The 18,890-nt window shown below is 51.7% G+C and overlaps 1 protein-coding gene across 1 annotated transcript in view; it reads left to right on the forward strand.

Moving 5' to 3' along the window:
• The first annotated feature begins 2,871 nt into the window (after positions 1-2,871).
• The window catches only part of LOC137450655 (ribosome-binding protein 1-like), a 90,367-nt gene continuing 74,348 nt past the window's right edge, over positions 2,872-18,890 (forward strand). The window contains exon 1 of the mRNA XM_068157465.1: positions 2,872-2,983. Within this exon, the coding sequence (XP_068013566.1) occupies positions 2,872-2,983 (112 nt within the window). The remainder of the gene's footprint in view (positions 2,984-18,890) is intronic.

Here is an 18,890-nt window from a genome sequence, read left to right on the forward strand (position 1 = left end):
GCACTTGGATCTACTTTCACACTTAAGATCCAGCAGGGAATGGGACAAATGAGACTATTGGAAGTGTGCAGCATGGGTCAGAGGCTGACATCAGCATTTCAAGGGTATGCAGAGGCCCTGGAAATCCACCCCTGCTTCAGCATCACTGACTGATCACTGTCCTCCCACAGAAGCTTTGGGCTCAAAGCCATGGAGTCAGACGAGCCTTTGGTTAACCAAGCAGAGGGAGAGCAGAAGAGCTGTCCAGAGCTGCCTGTTCCACCCCTAACCTGCCCAGCTCTGCCTGCCTCAGCCTGCAATGCCAAGTACAGACTGATGGATGACAGGACCTCTGTATCCTGCTTTTAAAAGCAGCTGAATTAATGAAAGACTCTCAGGTGATGGTGAGATAGTCTGGAGGGCAGAAGAATTATTTGCTCCTCTTGGTGTTTTGTCTTCCAGTCTTCCCACATGGAGCAGGCTGCATTCCTGCTGCTCAGGTGTTCCTTGAGCACAGGATTATTTCTGCCTGCTGGCTGATGCACAGGTTCCTCCCTGCCCATTTCCAGGTCAGGCTCCAGTGCACACTGGAGCTCCCCACCCTCTCCCTGCTCTTTCATCTTCCCAGATTGCTCCCCACCTGCCTCCCTTATGCATTGTTCCCTCTTGGCTCCCCCTTGGCATGATGGCAAACGCTCAGGGGATTGCAAGAGGAGCACCACCACAGCCAGCCAGCTCCTACCACCTCCAACTCCTTCTTCAGCACCCTCATCCTAATCACTGCCCAGGCTCTTGGTGCTTTCCATGCCAGCAACCCGGTTGGACATCAGCTGCTGCTAAAGCAGGAGGTTTCCACAGGGTCCCTTGGCAGCATAAAGCTCTGGCTAAATCTAACCTTAGATCAATGTGTTTGGGGGTGGGATGCAAACGTGGGGTTCCCCCCCCCCCTCCCCCCCCCAATTCTGTGTCTCCCTCAGCTCCCTCCAAGGCTGTGCTTCCCCTGTCATTGCCTTGGTGAGCTGGAAACATCAGCCCTGCCACCAAACCCCTGTGTGTGCCTGCAGAGCCAAATGAAGCACCTAATTAGGAGGAAAAAAGATGGGTTTTCATTCCTGCTGATCCACATCATAACCCCAGAAAGTTGGCAATTGATCAGCTCTGTCGATATGTGCAGAGCCCAATGTCTTGGTTCACAGCCACTCCACAACTGTAAATGGGCTATAACTAAATAAAAGGACCTTAAATCATCTAAATGAAAGCTCTGAGGACAATGCAGTGCCCCACAGCAAATGATCATCAAACCTTGGCTGGCTTTCCACACCGATCCTGAGTTTCAGCAGGGACCCATCTCTTCTGGGTTAGCTGGGAAGTGAGTGGGGCTGGGGAGCTGCAGAGATCTCCTTGGGCATAGCACCCTGGCATCTTAACAACAGAGAGTGGTGGGACCTGATTCTGTGTGATTCTCTGTGACCCTGAGCTTGTCCTTGACACACCTTGAGCGGCAGGAATCTTCTGGCCCTGTCTCGGTCTGTGAGCCACGATGAGATCCTTCACCTGCCTGCATTTCCCTGCCTGAATTCACAGGATGGTTTGGGCTGGAAGGAACCTCCAAAGGTCATCCAGTCCAACCCCCTCTGCAGTCAGCAGGAGCATCCTCAACAAGATCAGGCTGCCCAGAGCCCTGTCAAGCCTCACCTTGAATATATTCAGGCATGGGGCTTCAAGTACCTCCCTGGGCAACCTGCCAGTAGTGACTGCAGTGGAGCTCTTGGGACACTGGGCATCCTTTACCCTGCAGAAGGGTCAAATACCCTTGCTGAAACCCACACTCCACCTAAATGACCTTATGCTAGGGGTGTCTGCCTGTCTGTTCTTGTTCTGCTGCTCTACATGTGGCTGCTCCTGAAAGATGAGCATCAGCCAGGCCACAGCTTTGAGCCACATAACCAGGGACAAGCTGGTGAGCACCAGGTTATGCGTGAGAAGAGCAGGAATAACAAAACAATGCACTCCAGAGAGATCCACCCATCAGAGGAATGATCTCTAGGGAACCACAGCCAGCAGCTCCCTTCCTTTAGTGCCTTTTCCTTCCAGCATCCCAGACCCATCCCTCCTTTGGCAGCGAGGTGAGAAACAATGTCAATAAGCTCAGTGATGTCAACCCAACCCTCCTTCAAGCGCAGTTCAAACCCAGGAGCATTTCTTGCCCTCCTCTCCGAGGGCTGAGCTGTGCCCACGCCTGCACATTCACACAGACCTTGTGAATGGCAGCAGGGACTCTGACCCTGACCCGAGAACAGTTCCCACCTAGGCAATCCCCAGCTCCCCCAAGGAACTGATGCAACCACCTCTTACTCACTCCTCAATTACCTGACGACTCCTGCCAGAGCTGGCAGCCCGTCCTTTCAGGAGTGCTGGCCAATCCCCATCCTGAGGGAAGGTCCTGAGGGGATTCTCAGCAGCCAGGCAGTTTTCCCTCCATTTGCTGAGGCTCTGCTCGAAGCGGGGGGCGGGGGGGCGGGGGGATTTCTTTCAGGTGCTGTTTATGCAGGAACAAAAATGTTCATTATGCTGAGCACCAAGATGGGAGATAAAACATTGCCTAGGAAACCCAGATTGCAGTGGCATATCAGATGTTCAGGCTCAGGCTTCTGCAGACAAACAGAGGCTGTGCACACGTAGCACGCGTGGAGGTGGCAGCCCACCAAGCCCAGCTCGCCTCTCTTCCCCCAGCAAGACACATTCCAGCACCAAGGTCCCAAACCAAAAAGAAGAGAGAAAAAAAAAGAAGGAAGTTGAAATACCTCCAGCTTCGAGTGGCTTTTGCCTAATTTGTAATGCAGGGCTTGATTTATTAGCCACTGAGCCGTGGCCGTGCTGAACCCCCCCGAGATGCGGCTGCCCCGGAGGGCTCCTGGCCAGGAGGAGCCGCTGCGGGCGGGTGGAGGGAGGCGTCAGGAGGACAAGGCTCTCACAGTTGCCCAAGAACATCTGATGACACAAAGTGAGACAAGAGAGGAGTTGCTCAAGGGGCTGGGAGAGGAGGGGTGAAATTAAATCCAGCAAAAGCAAATTAGGGATGAATGGCAGGGATAAAACCCAATAAATCCTGCCGAGGCTTCTTGGGGAGCTGGAATGGGCTCCCAGATGAATCAGGGACAGGCTGTGCCATGGGCTGCCTTGCACTGTGGAGAATGGTTTGACAGTGGCTTCAGGCTTGCCTGGTTGCAGCCAAGAGACCCTGAGCTGGTGCAATGAGCAGACCTCTTCAGAAAAGGAGTGGGATGGCTCTGGTGTCTCTGAGTCTCTCTGGCATGGCTTGGCTCGGCTCAACTCAGCTCTGTGCAGCCCAGGATGCTCAGAAGCAGCAGTAGAAAAGATTTCTTATGCCGTAAGATGCCAAAGCTTCTTTGTGGCGGCATCCCTGGCACACAACCCTCTCTGAAGGCAACATCCAGGCAACCCTACCCAACTCCCAACACCGTGAAGGCATTGCTGGTTGGGATCTTGGACTTCCAACCATGATTCAGGATCAGGACTCACTGACTCTGATGACACAGCTTTGCTAGAGAGGACACAAGATGGCTTTTACCAGAGCCAAAGGACAGACAGACATGTAAAGGATGTATTCTCCTTGGTTTTCCGCTCCTCCAGCTGATTTTTGAAAGCCTCTTCACAGCTGCAGCACAGCAGCTCCAGCAGACAGCCCCAGCCAAGGCTGGGCACAGCCCCAGGGTCAAGGAAAAGCTCTGCCAGGCTGAGAACAGAAAGCTGTGGGCTTCTCCAGCTTTCCTCAGCCTTGTCCTCTCACTGCTCCTCCTGTTTTCAGGGAAAAAGAGGGGGGAGTGAAAGGAGGAAAGCTCTAAAAAAAGCCCCAAAATACCAGGAAAGGAAATGAGGTGGAAGGAAAATAGAAGCCAGTCACTTGTTAGGAGAGATCCAAAATAAATGGGAGGCCAGCCAGACTCTTCAAACCAGAAATGTGACCTAATTTTCCTTCCCAGTGACGTGCAGGCTGCCTGTCCCCAGCGGGAGCTCAGCAGTGACCACCAGACCACTGCTCCTGGGGACCCCTCGCTGCCCCCTGCCCCACTCTGCAGCACCCAGCAGCTGGGAGTGTGAGCAAGGCTGCAGCAAAGCACCTCTGAGACCTGGGGAGAGCACAACCAGGTGCCACCACAGTGAGGAAATGCAGAGGAGGTCAAGGAAGCTGGGGAATAAATCCGATGAAGAGCGACTGAAGGAGCTGGGGCTGGTTGGTTTGGAAAAGAGGAGGCTGAGGGGAGACCTCATTGCTCTCTACAGCTACCTGAAAGGACCTTGTGGAGAGCCTGCTGCTGGCCTCTTCTCCCAGGTAATTAGTGATAGAACAAGAGGGAACAGCCTGAAGCTATGACTGGGGAGGTTTAGACTGGACATGACAGCAAGAGTGGTCAGGCATTGGAATGTGCTGCCCAGGGAGGTGGTGGAGTCTCCAACCCTGGAGTGTTCAAAGGTGGTTTGGATGAGGTGCTTGGGGATATGGTTTAGGGGTGACCCTTGTAGAGTAGGGTTCTGGGTTGGACTTGGTGATCCTGAGGGTCTTTCCCAACCTGAATGTTCCTGTGATTCTGTGAAAATAATGAGAAATGGAGCTGAATGCTGAATGCTGAATGCCTGCCTGGCAAACACAGAGCAAGGAGTGGCCATGGCTCACAGGGGAATGAGGACAGACTGAGGGAGTTGGGGCTGCTCAGTCTGCAGAAGAGAAGGCTCCAAGGAGACCTAATTGTGGCCTTCCAGTATCTGAAGGGGGCTACAGGAAAGCTGGGGAGGGACTTTTTAGGGTGTCAGGGAGCGATAGGACTGGGGGGGATGGAACAAAACTAGAAATGGGTAGATTGAGATTGGATGTTAGGAAGATGTTCTTCCCCGTGAGGGTGGTGAGAGCCTGGCACAGGTTGTTTGCAGCCAGTCACAGCCATGTGAGCAACCTGCTGTAGTGTGAGGTGTCCCTGCCCGTGGCAGGGTGGTTGGAACTGGCTGATCCTTGAGGCCCCTTCCAACCCTGACAGTTCTATGACTCCATGAATGATTTTGGCTATGAGGGGGGTGCAAGGAGGAGGCATTTTCCCCTTTACCCCGGGACTGCTGTCTCTTGGCACCTGAACACAGGAGCTCGAAAGGCCGTCAGACCCTGCTACCAGCAGATGAGAGCGGGCCTGGCCCGGGGCTCCCAGCCCTCAGCCCTGCTGGAATGGCCACACTTTGCCTTCCTGAAGGAGTGCAAATAGCAATTGCATTGCACTGTGCAAACAGCAGAACAAACAGAACTCCCTGGCTGGAGAGGGGAGTGCGGCTCCTAACGAGGCAGGGAAAAAAACACAACAATAATCAAGGATGATCAAAACCATGTCACACAGGAAGAAGGGTTTCCATTCACAAAGAAATCATTATGGCTAATTTAATTCATTGTAGCATTTAATATAGAAAAGCTTTTCTACAGAGGCTGGGAAAAAAGCCAACATTTATATATAAATGGCTTTTATTTTAAAAGCTAATGCAGTGGGCAGGATGCTTGGGGGTTATTTTCTCCCCTCCTTTCTTTTCAGTGCATGTGCAAAGCTGGTATTGTAGCCAAAAAAGCAAGGAATTTGCTGCTATCTAAAGTTTACAAATTGCCTTTTTTTCTCTCCTCCCCCTCCCCCCCCCTCCCCCCTTCCCCTCTTCTTCTCCAAAAGCACAATTTCATATTGCTTAGAAATGGAAATTATTTGGGGGAGGGGGGAGGGGATCTCCTCGCTTCCCTCTCTTGCTGTTCTGTTGGGGGTTTCTTTTGGGAGTTACTTTTCTTAGTAATCCCAGGCACTGGCTGGCAGAATGGGTTTTAGCTGCCCTCCCTCTGCAGTCAGCTGCCATCCATGTGGGTGCCCAAGGGCACCTCAGAGTGGATGGATTTGGTGAAATGATTGAAGGATAGAAGAATAGAATAGAATAGAATAGAATAGAATAGAATAGAATAGAATAGAATAGAATAGAATAGAATAGAATAAGATAGGATAGAATAGAATAGGATAAGATAGGATAGAGTAGAATAGAATAGAATAGAATAGAATAGAATAGAATAGAATAGAATAGAATAGAATAGAATAGAATAGGATAGGATGGAATGGAACGGAATAGAATAGGTGAGGATAGGATAGGATAGGATAGGATAGGATGGGATGGGATGGGATGGGATGGAATGGAATAGAATAGAATAGAATAGAATAGAATAGAATAGAATAGAATAGAATAGAATAGAATAGAATAGAATAGAATAGACTTAACCAGGTTGGAAAAGACCTTTGAGATCATCCAGTCCAACCTATCACCCAGCACCATCTAATCAACTAAACCATGGCACCAAGCACCCCATCCAGGCTCCTCCTAAACACATCCAGTGATGGTGACTCCACCACCTCCCTGGGCAGCACATCCCGAAGGCCAATCTCTCTTGCTGGGAAGAACTTCTTCCTCACCTCCTGCATCCTCACCTCACCTACATCCTCACCTCACCTACCTGCATCCTCCTCACCCCAGCAGATAGTTGGCACAGGTGGAAACTCAGTCCTTGACACCAGTGCCTCTCCTGCAAGGGCAGGAGATCTTCACATCCCTTCCATTCCTCTAAGATATTCCATTAGGGGATGTCAAACTGTTCACAAATATCAACAAATGCAGCCACATCACATCTGCAGAGCAGGGAAAATTATCCCACTGAGGAAGCAGCTCAGCAGAAAACCAAGCAGCAGCAGCAACAGCAGCAGCAGCAGCAAGGTGAAACAACTTGACCAAGGTCACCTGGACGTGGGCAATGCCAGAGAGTGAGCTCCCCAAAAACCCCTACGCTTTCATGTGAGCCTCTAATCATCCCTTTGGAGACACAGCCATTTCCTTTGCAAAATGCCAACTGCTATTAAATCCCTCCCTGGACTTCTTAGCCCTGGAATTGCACATGTTAGCCTGCTTGGGGCTTTGTTCTGGTTGTATCAGCTGGCAAGACGCTTCTCCTCACTTGGAAGCATTTGCATCAAGCCAGTGCTGGCTGCTGCTGGGTTTAGCCTCCACTACGACTCTGATTCGAGCACCTGCTCTTCAGGCCTGGGCTTGTTCATGCTGCAGTCAAAGGCAGCTTGGCCCTGCACTTCAAAGCAGGCTGGATCAGGCCCCTTCTCAAAGCAAACGGAATGCAAAGCTTGGGAAGCAGCCTGGAACCGCTGTGGCTTCACCCAGATCTCTGATTTATTACCCCCAACGTCTGTAACCATTCAGGACCGGAGTTCCTGCTCAGACCTACCACTTTTCTCCTCCAGTAGCTCTGGCTTTTCAGCAAGGAGCTTTTCTCCCTGGATTATGCAAATACACCGTGCCTTGTCGTTCCCTGTTTGTGTTATGTTCACTTCCCCGCTGGTTTGATTAATGCCCCCCTCTCCCCCACATGCTCCCTCTGATATGTTTGCTTTAGGGATGGGCAAATGAGCTGGGAATAAGAAAAATGAAATTGAACCTTCACCCAAAACTTGAAGTGGGTGGTTTGGAGAAGAAGGAAAAAAATACCCCTACAAATCACACACCCCCCCCCCCCCCGAAAAACCCCCCACAAAACCCAACACAACAGAATGAATAAGTCTTTGAAGTACACAAATAGTTCCCTTGTTGGTGCAGCAGAGACAGTCTGGGCCCCAGGATGATGAAACACTATGTCCTCTTCTCTTCCCAGAGCACTCCAGTCAGCTCACCACAGCTCCTGCCCCCAGGCCAGGCTCTTGCAGTGGGATCGGTGTTGGCAGGGAGGCTGCAACCAGCCCCGGATGCTGCGGGTGGCTGGAGCCCAAAGTGGTGCAGAACGGCTCTGAGCGCACTGCACGAGCCCCTGCTTCATGCAGCACCAATCCCAACGCCATCCCTGCTCACAGGGAGTGCACAGCTGGTGATGCAGGCTGCTCAGAACCTGCTGGAGGGAGCCCAGCTCCTTGGGATGGAGGCCAGGCAATCCTGAGAGCCCAAATCAGCTCAGAGAAACATATCTGAAGTCCTGTGTAGAATCAGAGAATCAATAAGGTTGGGAAAGACCTCAAAGATCATCAAGTCCAACCTGTCACACCTCTACACAGCTCTGTGTAGAGCAGATCTGGATAGAAGCAGAGTGCTGCAGGGAGTGTGGGCACAGGCAGGATCACACTGGGGGTAGCCAGGTGCCAGTGCTGGCCAAGAGGCACCACGGGACAGGAGATTTAGGGTGCTGTGGAACATGGCAGTCTGGAAGAGAATGGAATGGAATGGAATGGAATAGAATAGAATAGGTGAGGATAGGATAGGATAGGATAGGATAGGATAGGATAGGATAGGATAGGATAGGATAGGATGGGATGGGATGGGATGGGATGGAATGGAATGGAATAGAATAGAATAGAATAGAATAGAATAGAATAGAATAGAATAGAATAGAATAGAATAGAATAGAATAGAATTAACCAGGTTGGAATAGACCTTCAAGATCATCAAGTCCAACCTACCACCCAACACCCTCTAACCAAATAAACCATGGCACCAAGCACCCCAGCCAGTCTCTTCCTAAACACCTCCAGGGATGGTGACTCCACCACCTCCCTGGGCAGCACATTCCAATGGCCAATCTCTCTTTCTATGAAGAAATTCCTCCTAACATCCAGCCTAACCCTCCCCTGGCACAGCTTGAGACTGTCCTCTGACACAGAGCAAAGGGAGGCAAGGCTTCACCACGAGCTGGAAAAGATCAATTCCCAGGCTGAAAGCTCTTTGTGCCATCTGGGGCTGAACACAGAGGCCATGGCATGGGCCAGCACCGTCCCAAGCGGAGCTGGGCAGTGCTGCAGGGATCAGAGCAAGGCGCAGAGGCGGCGGGTGCCGGGCGCCCGGCCAAATCGCCGGCCACAGCTCCCCTTCTAAATCGCACTGTGATTTGTTTGGGAGAACCTGTCAGAGGCTGGCAGGTTTCCCACTGCTGATGAAAGGAGCTGGGGATGTCTGAGAGCTTCACAAGGTGATACAGCCATTAAGGCAGCATGACAGACTCAGCACAGAGGCACGAAAAACACCCGGAGATTGACAGCGCTGCTGCCTGCAACGAAACAAGAAGTGGAGAATAAACTACAGGGTGTGGGGGGGTGAGCAGGCTTGTGTGCGTGCACAGGGAGCTGGCAGCCTTGCTCCTCTCACTTCTCCTGACAGCTCCAAGCTTGAAGTGATGTAAGCAAGCAGAAAGGGTGAAGCCTTCCCTTGCTGCCCTGCTCAGGAATCATAAGGGGCCACACCGAGCTGTGTTTTTATTCCCTTTAAAATGATTTTTACTCTGTTGAGAGGTGGGATGGAAGCCATGGATTTGGTACCTCTTGCATCTCCTCAGTGTGAGCACAAACCAGGAGGAGGGGCTGTGGACTCCCCTCCTCATCTCCAGCCTGTCCCAGCATACACCAGAAGCTGGCTGTGCTCTGGGCCCTGGCCCTATCTGTGCAGCATAGAGGTGTAGGGATGCAGTGCAGAGGTGCAGGGTGCAGCTCAAGCTAGCTGCCTGGAAAGATCTTTTCCCAGCCAAGATGGGCAGCAGCAGCAGCCAAGACAGGCACAGGAGCTTTGGCTCATCACAAATGGAGCATGTGAGGTGCAGACAACCACTGCTCTCTGCGATGGCTAGGCAGAGGCTCCCACCAGTCTTTTTCTCCAGAAACCAGAGGAAGCAGTGAAACCTACAAGTTCTTTTCTTTCCCCTCATCACATCTCAGACCTGCACCCTCTCTTGCAGCACAAAGCAGAGCATTGCTTCCTGGCTATGGTCACTGCAGAGGTGCAAGGTCCCCTGGGAGGCTGTGTGAGGTGAGGAGCATCCCAGCCCTGGAGAACTCAGCAGGAGCAAAGAGAAGAATGGAGGTCTGGGGAAGATCCAGTGTTGCTGCTCTCCAGTACCCCAGACGAGGCCACTATGAGAGTGGCTTGCCAATGGGGCTGTTATTGTTTGTTTAAGGAAATAAATGAATCCCATCTCTGCATTCTGGCTTTCCAGCCTGTAGAGAGGGCCCTGGGTGCTCTGTTGTTTATCTGTACTTTTGCAGTCTAAACATTCCCCAAGGGTAGAAAGGAAGGAGTGGAGTTTATCTGGCCACCTTCCTTCTCCTGGGGAGTGAGACATCTCAGAGCTTTGAGTAACCTGGTCTAGTGCAAGGTGTCCCAGTCCCTGGCAGACAACTTACAACTACATCACCTTTGAGGTCCTTTCCAACCCCAAACCATTCTATGATTCTATCTCAGAAAGGCACCCAGGACTCTGAGCATCAAACTTCTCTTCCAGTTCAGTTCCCCACCAAGGCTGTCAAGGTGGAGCAGCTCTGTCCCCAGCTCTGGGCCCTTGTGCCATGCCAGGGGTGATGAGCAATGCCTCCTCCTTCCCATGGCACTGTGAGGAGCGGGCAGAGGGAGGGCACTGGGAGCTGCTGTCACATTTGCACCTTGGCTAAACATCTTGCTGCAAGTGATGTTTGTCATTGGAGCAGCTTGTCCATATTCACTTCAGCCAAGCAGTGTCCTGCAATGGTGAACTCCTTAGGTGTTAGTAAAACACCAGGTTCTTTCTCTACCCTTTTAATGCCACTGAGTGCTCCCTCCCTTTTGAATCAGATGAGAAGTGAAGTGAAAACCCAGCTGATGTTCTCAGCTTCATTTGTCTTTGACACTCGCAACACACTCGCTCTTCTGTCTTCTCTCTTCAGGTTGTCTCTGCTTTTAACCTCTGCAGCTCTGGTTCCTGCACCTCTGGGCACCCTCAGACAGTGCTGTGAGCTTCCAGGCTGGAGTGAGCCTGTGGTGTGTCAGCCTGAGAAATTAAAGGACATTGGGCTGGGGCTTTGCTGCAGCAGCCTGGGCAACTGGGCTCCAGGCTGAGGCTTCCTAAGGAGCTCATCTTTGCTGGGACACAGCAGGAAGAAATCCCACCTCCACAAAACAGCCCAACCTGATGCTCTTGCAAGGCTTTTGCCATTCAAATGAATTACAGATGCAGACCCTGACTGGTGCAGGTGGGGTCTGGATAAAAACCTGCTGCTCGTCCTGTGTGGGGTTGGGCTGGTTGTGCCTGGTGCTGCATCTGGAGCATCTCCAGCTCACCCAGCTTGTGGCTGTATCACTTTCTCCAGGGACCTACCTGCTAGAATGGTTTGGGATACATTTCCTGAGCCTCATGAAGCATTGCTTTGCAGGAGTGAAGACAGCAGGAAGCACAGGGCAAGAGAGTGGGAGCGATGCAGGGAGCTGGGAGCAGGCCTCACAGACAGGAAAAGGAATAAAAGAGATTCCCACCCCCACTGCCCTGCAGCTGGGGCTGGCTCTGCACCCCCTGCCCCAGCCCTGGGCAACTGATAAAGGAGAATTGTAGGGCTGAAGAGCCAAGAGGAAGCATTGGCTGAACATTCCTGGCCCCCACCCTGCAGGCCATAATTAATAAACTCAAAGGAAATTAAACCACAAGAAGAAACAAACAAAATGAACAAAATAAAAAGGGGGGGGGGGGGGGGGGGGGGAGGGAAGGAAAATGTAAAAGGGGAGAAAAGGAGAAAGAAAGGGGGAAAGGGAAAAAAAGGGGGAAAAGGGAAAATGAAAAATGGGAAAAAAGGGGAATAAAGGGGGAAAAAGGTGGGGGAAGGGAAAAAAGGGAAAAGGGGGAAAAAGGAAAGAAAAGGAAAATTAAAAAGGGAAAAAAGGGGGGGGGAAGGGGAAAAAAGAGGAAAAAGGGGGAAAGGAAAGAAAAGGAAAATTCAAAAGGGGAAAAAAGGGGAAAAAGGGGAAAAGAAAAAAGGGGGAGAAGGGGAGAAAGGGGGAAAAGAAAAAGGTGAAAAAAGGGGGAAAGGGGAAAAAAGGGGAAAAGGGGAAAAAAGAAAAAAGAGGGGAAAAGGAAAAAAGGAAAAAAGGGGGGAGGGTAAAAAAGAGAAATAAAAGGGAAAAAAAGAGAAATAAAAGGGAAAAAAGGGAAAAAAGGGGGGAAGGAGGGAAGGGGGAAAAGGGAAAAAGGGGGAATGGGGAAAAAGGGGAAAAGGGGGAAAAAGAGGTAAAAAGGAGAAAAAGGGAAAAAATGGGGGGGAAGGGATAAAGATAATAAAGGGGGAAAAGGGAAAAAAAGGGGAAGAAAGGGGAAAAAAAGGAAAAAGAGGGGGGAAAAGGGAATAAAGAAAAAAGAGGGGAAAAGGAAAAAAAGGGGAAGAAAGGGGGGGAAGGGGAAAAAAGAATAAAAGGGGGGAAAAAGGGAAAAAAGGGGGGAAAGGGGGGAAGGGGAAAAAAGGGGGAAAAAAGAGGGGGGAAAAAGGGGGAGGGAAAGGGGGGAAAAGGGAAAAAAGGGGGGCAGAAGGGAAAAAGGAAAAAAAAGGCGAAAACCAAGAAGAAGAAAAGGAAAGCAACCAAACCACCAGGAGCAAGGCAAGCAGCATCAGGCGAGGGGTGTGGGGGGGAGGGGAGGGGAAGCAGGCGGCGGCAGCAGCCTGGCGAGGCCGTCAGAGGTAATTGCAGTCACAGGGTGAGAGGCTAAAGCAGCATGAAATGAATCAGTTTAGCAGATATTAAATTTGCAAGCCCCGGGCGACAGGACTCCCTTCAGTTTATTTGCATTAATCAGGTCAGGGGAGTAACCTTGGTGCTGCTTTTTTTTGTTGTTGTTGGTGGTGGTGGTGGTGGTTTGGGGTTGGGTTTTTTTTTCCCCCTTCCAGGAGATAGCATCAGCCTTTATTTGTTTCTCGTGTGAAAGTATCAGGAGGGGTGAACACAACCTGGGAGAGGGCTGTGGAGTCCCGGCCGCGTCTCAGCTTTGCTGGGAAGAGCAGCTCGGCCTCTTGCTTGGCTTGTTGGTGCTGTGGACGTGGTCTGCTGTGACCTGAGGAAGGGGAGTTGGCTGCATTCTGGTCCTTGGCAGACCAAAGGACCACGTTGTGGCACAGCCTCTTACAAAACCAGGAGATGATAACTTCAGGTCAGAGGTAAGCAGCAACCACACCTGCACCAAAACCAGCCTGTCACTGGCTGATGCCTCTCGGGTCCTGCTTGCTGCAGGAGTGGGAGTAAGGGAGGAAGTTGGAACAGAACAGAATTAACCAGGTTGGAAAAGACCTTCAAGATCATTGAGTCCAACCTGTAACCCAGCATCATCTAATCAACTAAACCATGGCACCAAGTGCCCCATCCAGTCTCTTCTTAAACACCTCCAGTGATGGTGACTCCACCACCTCCACAGGAAAACTGCTGAGGGCTTCCCCCAGAGTCAGGAGCAACCAAGACAGTATCAGTGCCATGGGAAACAACCAAGTAAGCAAGTGACTCCAACCCACCTGGATGTGCTGCTGTGTGACCTGCTCTAGGTGATCCTGCTCTAGCAGTGGGGTTGCACTGGATGATCTTTCAGGGTCCCTTTCAATCCCTAATATTCTGAGGTTCTGATGACCTTTCAGGGTCCCTTTCAACCCCTAACATTCTGAGGTTCTGATGATCTTTCAGGGTCCCTTCCAACCCCTAACATTCTGAGGTTCTGATCACCTTTCAGGGTCCCTTCCAACCCCTAACATTCTGAGGTTCTGATCACCTTTCAGGGTCCCTTCCAACCCCTAACATTCTGAGGTTCTGTGATCTACTGAGGGCTGTGCTTGTTGCAGTGTGTAGGGTGACAGCTCGGATGAGTCCTCATGTCTCTGATAATGGCTCAAGGTGGAAGGTGCTCCAAAAGTGTCAGTCTTTGGGGCAAGCTGAGGTTTGACTGTGTTGGGTCAAGAGAAGCAGGCAGCTGGATCTACACAGCATCAGCCACACAGGGTGAATGTGCTTCCCCGGGACACACCAACTGTGGTCAGCCTGTGCGAACGACAGCACCAGTGGGACATGGGAACAGCAAAGCCTCACAGCACCACAGAAGGGGGATTCTGCTCAGGGACTTCTCCCTTTGCTCAAGGAGTCCATGCTGAGGTCAGCATTTCATGGAGATGTCCTCAGTGCCAAGACCACAAGCTGCAAGATGTCCTGTTCCCAGCGCAGCTGTGGTAGGGCTGGGCAGGTCCCAGCTGCTCCCTGGGTACCCAAAGCTGCTCCCAAAGTGTTGGAGGCAGAGTATTGACAGCTGCCAGGCTGCAGCAGTGTCCCCATCCCTCTTTCACCTGCTGAAGCTGATTCCATTCTCATGCCAGCTCTCCTCCTCACTCCCTGCCAGCCAGGCATGTCATTACCTATCCTCTGATGTGCTGATGTGGCCTGGGGACATGGCCACTGCACCTCCTGTTCCCCTGCTCCTCCAGACTGATGCTTGATGCTCACTTTGAGTTTTCCAGGGGCTAGCAGGTAGTCTGACTCCCTCCATTCCCCCTCCACAAGCAGGTTTTGATCCAGAGATGCACAAGCCCATGCTGTAGGAATGTGCAGGGGCTGCCTGGGAATGCTGGACAGTTCTGCTTGATGCTATCTGAGATGCTTCAGCTTCCTGGGGAACACATGAAGGGTGAATTTAGCTCTCTGTGTGTGTGTGCACATGTGGCAGTGAGATAGACAGTATGTGCTGGAGTGTGCCCCATGTTTGTATCCACTGCCTCATGAGCTGATGTGAAGTTGACATCTACCCTGAGAGGTATATTTGAACAAATAAGAGCATCATCCTCTGAGTGATCTGAGGTTGAGAGTCATAAAAAGAAGTGAAGGAGCCTGGCAAAAGGACCAAAACCAAAGGGAGCTCCAGTATGGGAATACCCTCCTGGACATATTCCTGGGCAACCTGCTCTGGGTGACCCTGCTTTAGCTGGAGGATTGGACAAGATGATCCCCAGAGGTGCCTCCCAAACCCCCACCATGCTGTGAGGATGCATCACAGGGCAGTGGCAGGAGGGGTGGATTTGTCCTGTGCTGTGTAAGAGTCCTCCTGTGTGTGGCATTTGAAATTCCTGTCTGCACATGCTGCCAACCCTGGGGATCCATCGTGGAGATCTCACACCTTCAGGAGTGGGAAGAAGGACTGTGGCTGCCTACCCTCTTTTGGGAAGTGTTTCTGACCATTCTCAGCTCTCCCCAGGTCAGAAAGCAAGAAGTGGGTTGCTCAGGTGCTGCTCCTTCACATTTTTGTCCCTTAGCTTGACTCCCAGTACCTGCCTCACCCACTGGCCAGCAGGTTACTAGTGGGTATGTGTGGAGGAGTGGAGTGGTGACAGCATAGGCAGCTGCTGAGCAGTGAGGAACCCCTCTCAGAGCTCCTCTAGCATGCAGAGGCTGCATCCCCGGCCCAGCCACCAGCCCCAGCGAAGGCCATTCCCTCTCCAATTGGCATCCCAGCGCTGGGAGTAGAGAGATGAGGACAAAGCACCTTGTCATCAGATGACAGCTCTTCCCCACCCACTTTGCACACCCCACTGGGTGAGCAGGAGGCTGGGGGGTGCCGTGAGGAGGAGGAGGAAGCGCTGGATCTGCTGCCTCAGCTCCTCCAGCCAAGCAGCTGCTTCCTCGCGCTTCTGCCAGCTGCTGAGCTCCTGCCGCAGAGCTTTGTCTCCAAACAGGGGATTAGAACACATCTCATTTAGGCACTCCAGTCTAATCTACTTGGCTTCTGCACATCAATCCAGCCTGCATTAGGTTCTCCACTCATTTCATTGTTTTACAAGCAGCCCTTTTTCTCCTGTGCAGACTGTTACGGAGCGAGGGGGGATGCGGGCCTTGGAGGGCAGAACCTGGTGGCCTTGGTTGAGGCTGATGGTGAAATGGGTTTGGGCTCACCACCAGGCAAGCAATAATGACCTGGGCAGGCTGCATCTCCAGTACTGGGTTCAGCTTTGGGATGCTCACTACAAGAAAGACATGGAGGTGCTGGAGTACATCCAGGGAAGGGCAATGGAGCTAGTGAAGGGTCTGGGGCACAAGCTTTGTAAGGAGTGGTTGAGGGAACTGGGATTGCTCAGCCTGGAGAAAAGGGGGTTCAGGGGAGACCTTCTTACTCTTGACATCTCCCTGAAAGGATGCTGGAGCCAGGTGGGAGTTGATCTCTTCTCCTAAGGAACAAGAGTTATGGAGTCACCATCCCTGGAGGTGTTCAAGAGAGGATTGGATGTGGCACTTGGTGCTGTGGTTTAGTAGTCATGAGGTCTGTGGTGCCAGGTTGGACTGGATGATCTTTGAGGTCTCTTCCAACCTTAGTGATTCTGTGATTCTGTGACAAGAGGCAAAAGCCTCAATTTGGGCCAGGGAGGTTGAGGTTGGATGTGAGGAACAATTTCTTTCCCCTGAGGGTTGACCAGTCTGCCATGGGCAGTGGTGGAGTCCCCATTCCTGGAGGGATTTAAAAGCTGTGTAGATGCGATGCTGAGGGCCATGGTTTAGAATCACAGAATCAATAAGGTTGGAAGAGGCTTCAAAGATCATCAAGTCCTGTCACCCAAGAGCTCATGACTACTAAACCATGGCACCAAGTGCAGCAGACTTGGCAGGGGTAGGCTGATTGCTTGGACCCAGTGCTCAAAAGGGTAATTTCCAGCCTAAGTAATTCCATAGCTCTGTGGTGAGTAACTTGGGTGCCTGCTCCAGAGGAGTGGAATCCACAGGTACAGGGTGGCCCAGCTGTGACCTAGTGAGGATGCCAGGAGGCAGGCTCTGCTTTTTACCCTACCATACTCTGAACCACCTGAATACCATGAAGTGGCTGCTTGTCTCATTCAAAGGAAAAGAAAGAAAGGGAATAAACCCAACCTAATTCATTCTTCCCAGCTGCAAAGCCTCTGGAGACTTAATGCAGATTTCCCTCTGTATGTGCTGCTATTTCAGTCACTGCCTTCCATCTCCCACAATTCAGCTTGCAAGCTTCCCTGGAACTGGTTGGCAATTTAAACCCCTTGTGTCACCATGAGAGGTGCTCATCAGCCCAGCACACTGCCATTCCCCCGGGGCACACAGTGGGACTGCTGCCCAGCAGGCACGAATGGCAAGGCCTTGTCTGAACGTGCCCTCTGTTTGCTGACATGTAGGTGATGGGATAGGATCCATCCTGAGGTCTTCAGCAGAGCCCAGAGCACTAAACTGGCCTTTGGGTGAGAATGCCTCTGGGACACTGAGCAAAGTACCCACAGAGAAGGATGATGGATGAGGGATGAGGGATGATGGATGATGGATGATGGATGAATTATGCTTTGCAGGTGATGAAAAAAATCTCTCAGCAGCTCATGTCCTCCAGGGCTTGGAAGGAACCTTCCTGACCCCGTAACCAGCATGTGAAAATCTTCATCTGGTGAACCACAAGACATTTCCCACGTGTCTCTGACAGCACAACAGGGGAAAACCCCAAGAAACGTTTGCAGAAGGAGAATGACTGCAGCTGCAGTAGGGAGCAGCAAGGCAGAGGTGAGACAGGCTGAAGGTGCTGGCAGGTGGGCAGCTCCTTGTCCTTTATTAGAATCTTAGAATAAACCAAACCAGGTTGGAAGAGACCTTCAAGATCATCGTGTCCAACCCATCAACCAATCCAACCCACCCAAACAGCTAACCCATGGCACCAAGTACCCCAGCAAGTCTCCTCCTGAACACCTTCAATGACGGCGACTCCACCACCTCCCTGGGCAGCCCATTCCAATGGGCAATCACTCTTTCTGTATAGAACTTCTTCCTAACATCCAACCTGAACCTCCCCTGGTGCAGCCTGAGACCTTCTCCTTAGTGGCACCAGCTGGCTGGCTTCCCTCCACAGGCAGGACCAGTCCTGCTTGCACAGCTTTGAGGGCAGCATGCGGATGCAGCCCCAGCCAGCATTTAAATGCCTTGTGAGCCTGGAGAAGGGGAGGCTTAGGGGAGACCTTATTGCTCACTACAACTACCTGTAAGGAGGTCGTAGCCAGATGGGGGTTGGTCTCTTCTCCCAAGCAACCTGTGACGGAATGAGAGGACACAGTCTCAAGCTGTGCCAGGGGGGGTTGGGGCTGGATGTTAGGAAGAAGTTCTTCAGAGAAAGAGTTATTTGCCATGGGGATGTGCTGCCCAGGGAAGTGTTTAAAATAACACTGGATGAGGCACTTGGTGCCATGGTTTAGTTGGTTAGATGGTGCTGGGTGATAGGTTGGACTCAAAGGTCTTTTCCAGCCTGGTCAATTCTGTGATGCTGAGCAGGCAATGGCTGCTCAACTGCTTTGGCTCAGAAAGGGATTTGCATGGAGCTCTTGCAATGGTGTCATCTACTGCTTCCCACCAAGCTTGGAAGGTATTGTCCAATCTCACAAACCCCCAAAGATGACAGAACCCCAGACTGCAGGACATTGGTCTTCAGCAGTTCTCATGGACCTGCAGTATTCAGTATATTCAGTATTCAGTACCACTAAGGTTGGAAAAGACCTCAAAGATCATCGAGTCCAACCTGTCACCACAGACCTCATGACTAGAGTAGGGAGGACACTACTGCCCACTGCAGGCTTGAACCGGGTTCCTTCTAGTGTCAGCTGCCCCTCTGCTAACAGGAGAAGCCCAAACGTTGCCCTGGCAGCAAGGCTGGTGGGTACCAGTGTCCCAGAGGTGGTGTTGATGCTGTTCTCAGGATTTCTGGTGCTTTACAGAAGATTAAAATCACATCCAGCCAGCACCATGACCTGCATGTCCCAGGTCCCCCTGGGGTAACTGCAGGTCCCCAGCTAACACAGACCTGCCTTAGTGGGTTTTCCACGGGGGGAACCTGTTCTCATGGAAACTGGAGAACATCTTCCAGAGGAGAGCATGGTCCAGGAGAGAAGGTGAAAACACCATCCACTCCTGTCCTCTCTCCTGATGCCTTTCCCTCTGACTTTGCAGCAATTTCCTCACCTGAAGTCTTTGTTCTTCTCTATAACTACTTGGAGGGAGGTAGGAGCAAGGTGGGGTCCAGTGTCTCCTCCTTGATGATG

The sequence above is a fragment of the Melanerpes formicivorus genome, unplaced genomic scaffold (genome assembly GCF_026170545.1).
Source record: "Melanerpes formicivorus ecotype bairdi unplaced genomic scaffold, bMelFor1.0.p_v2 SCAF_37, whole genome shotgun sequence".
NCBI classification, from domain to species: domain Eukaryota; kingdom Metazoa; phylum Chordata; class Aves; order Piciformes; family Picidae; genus Melanerpes; species Melanerpes formicivorus.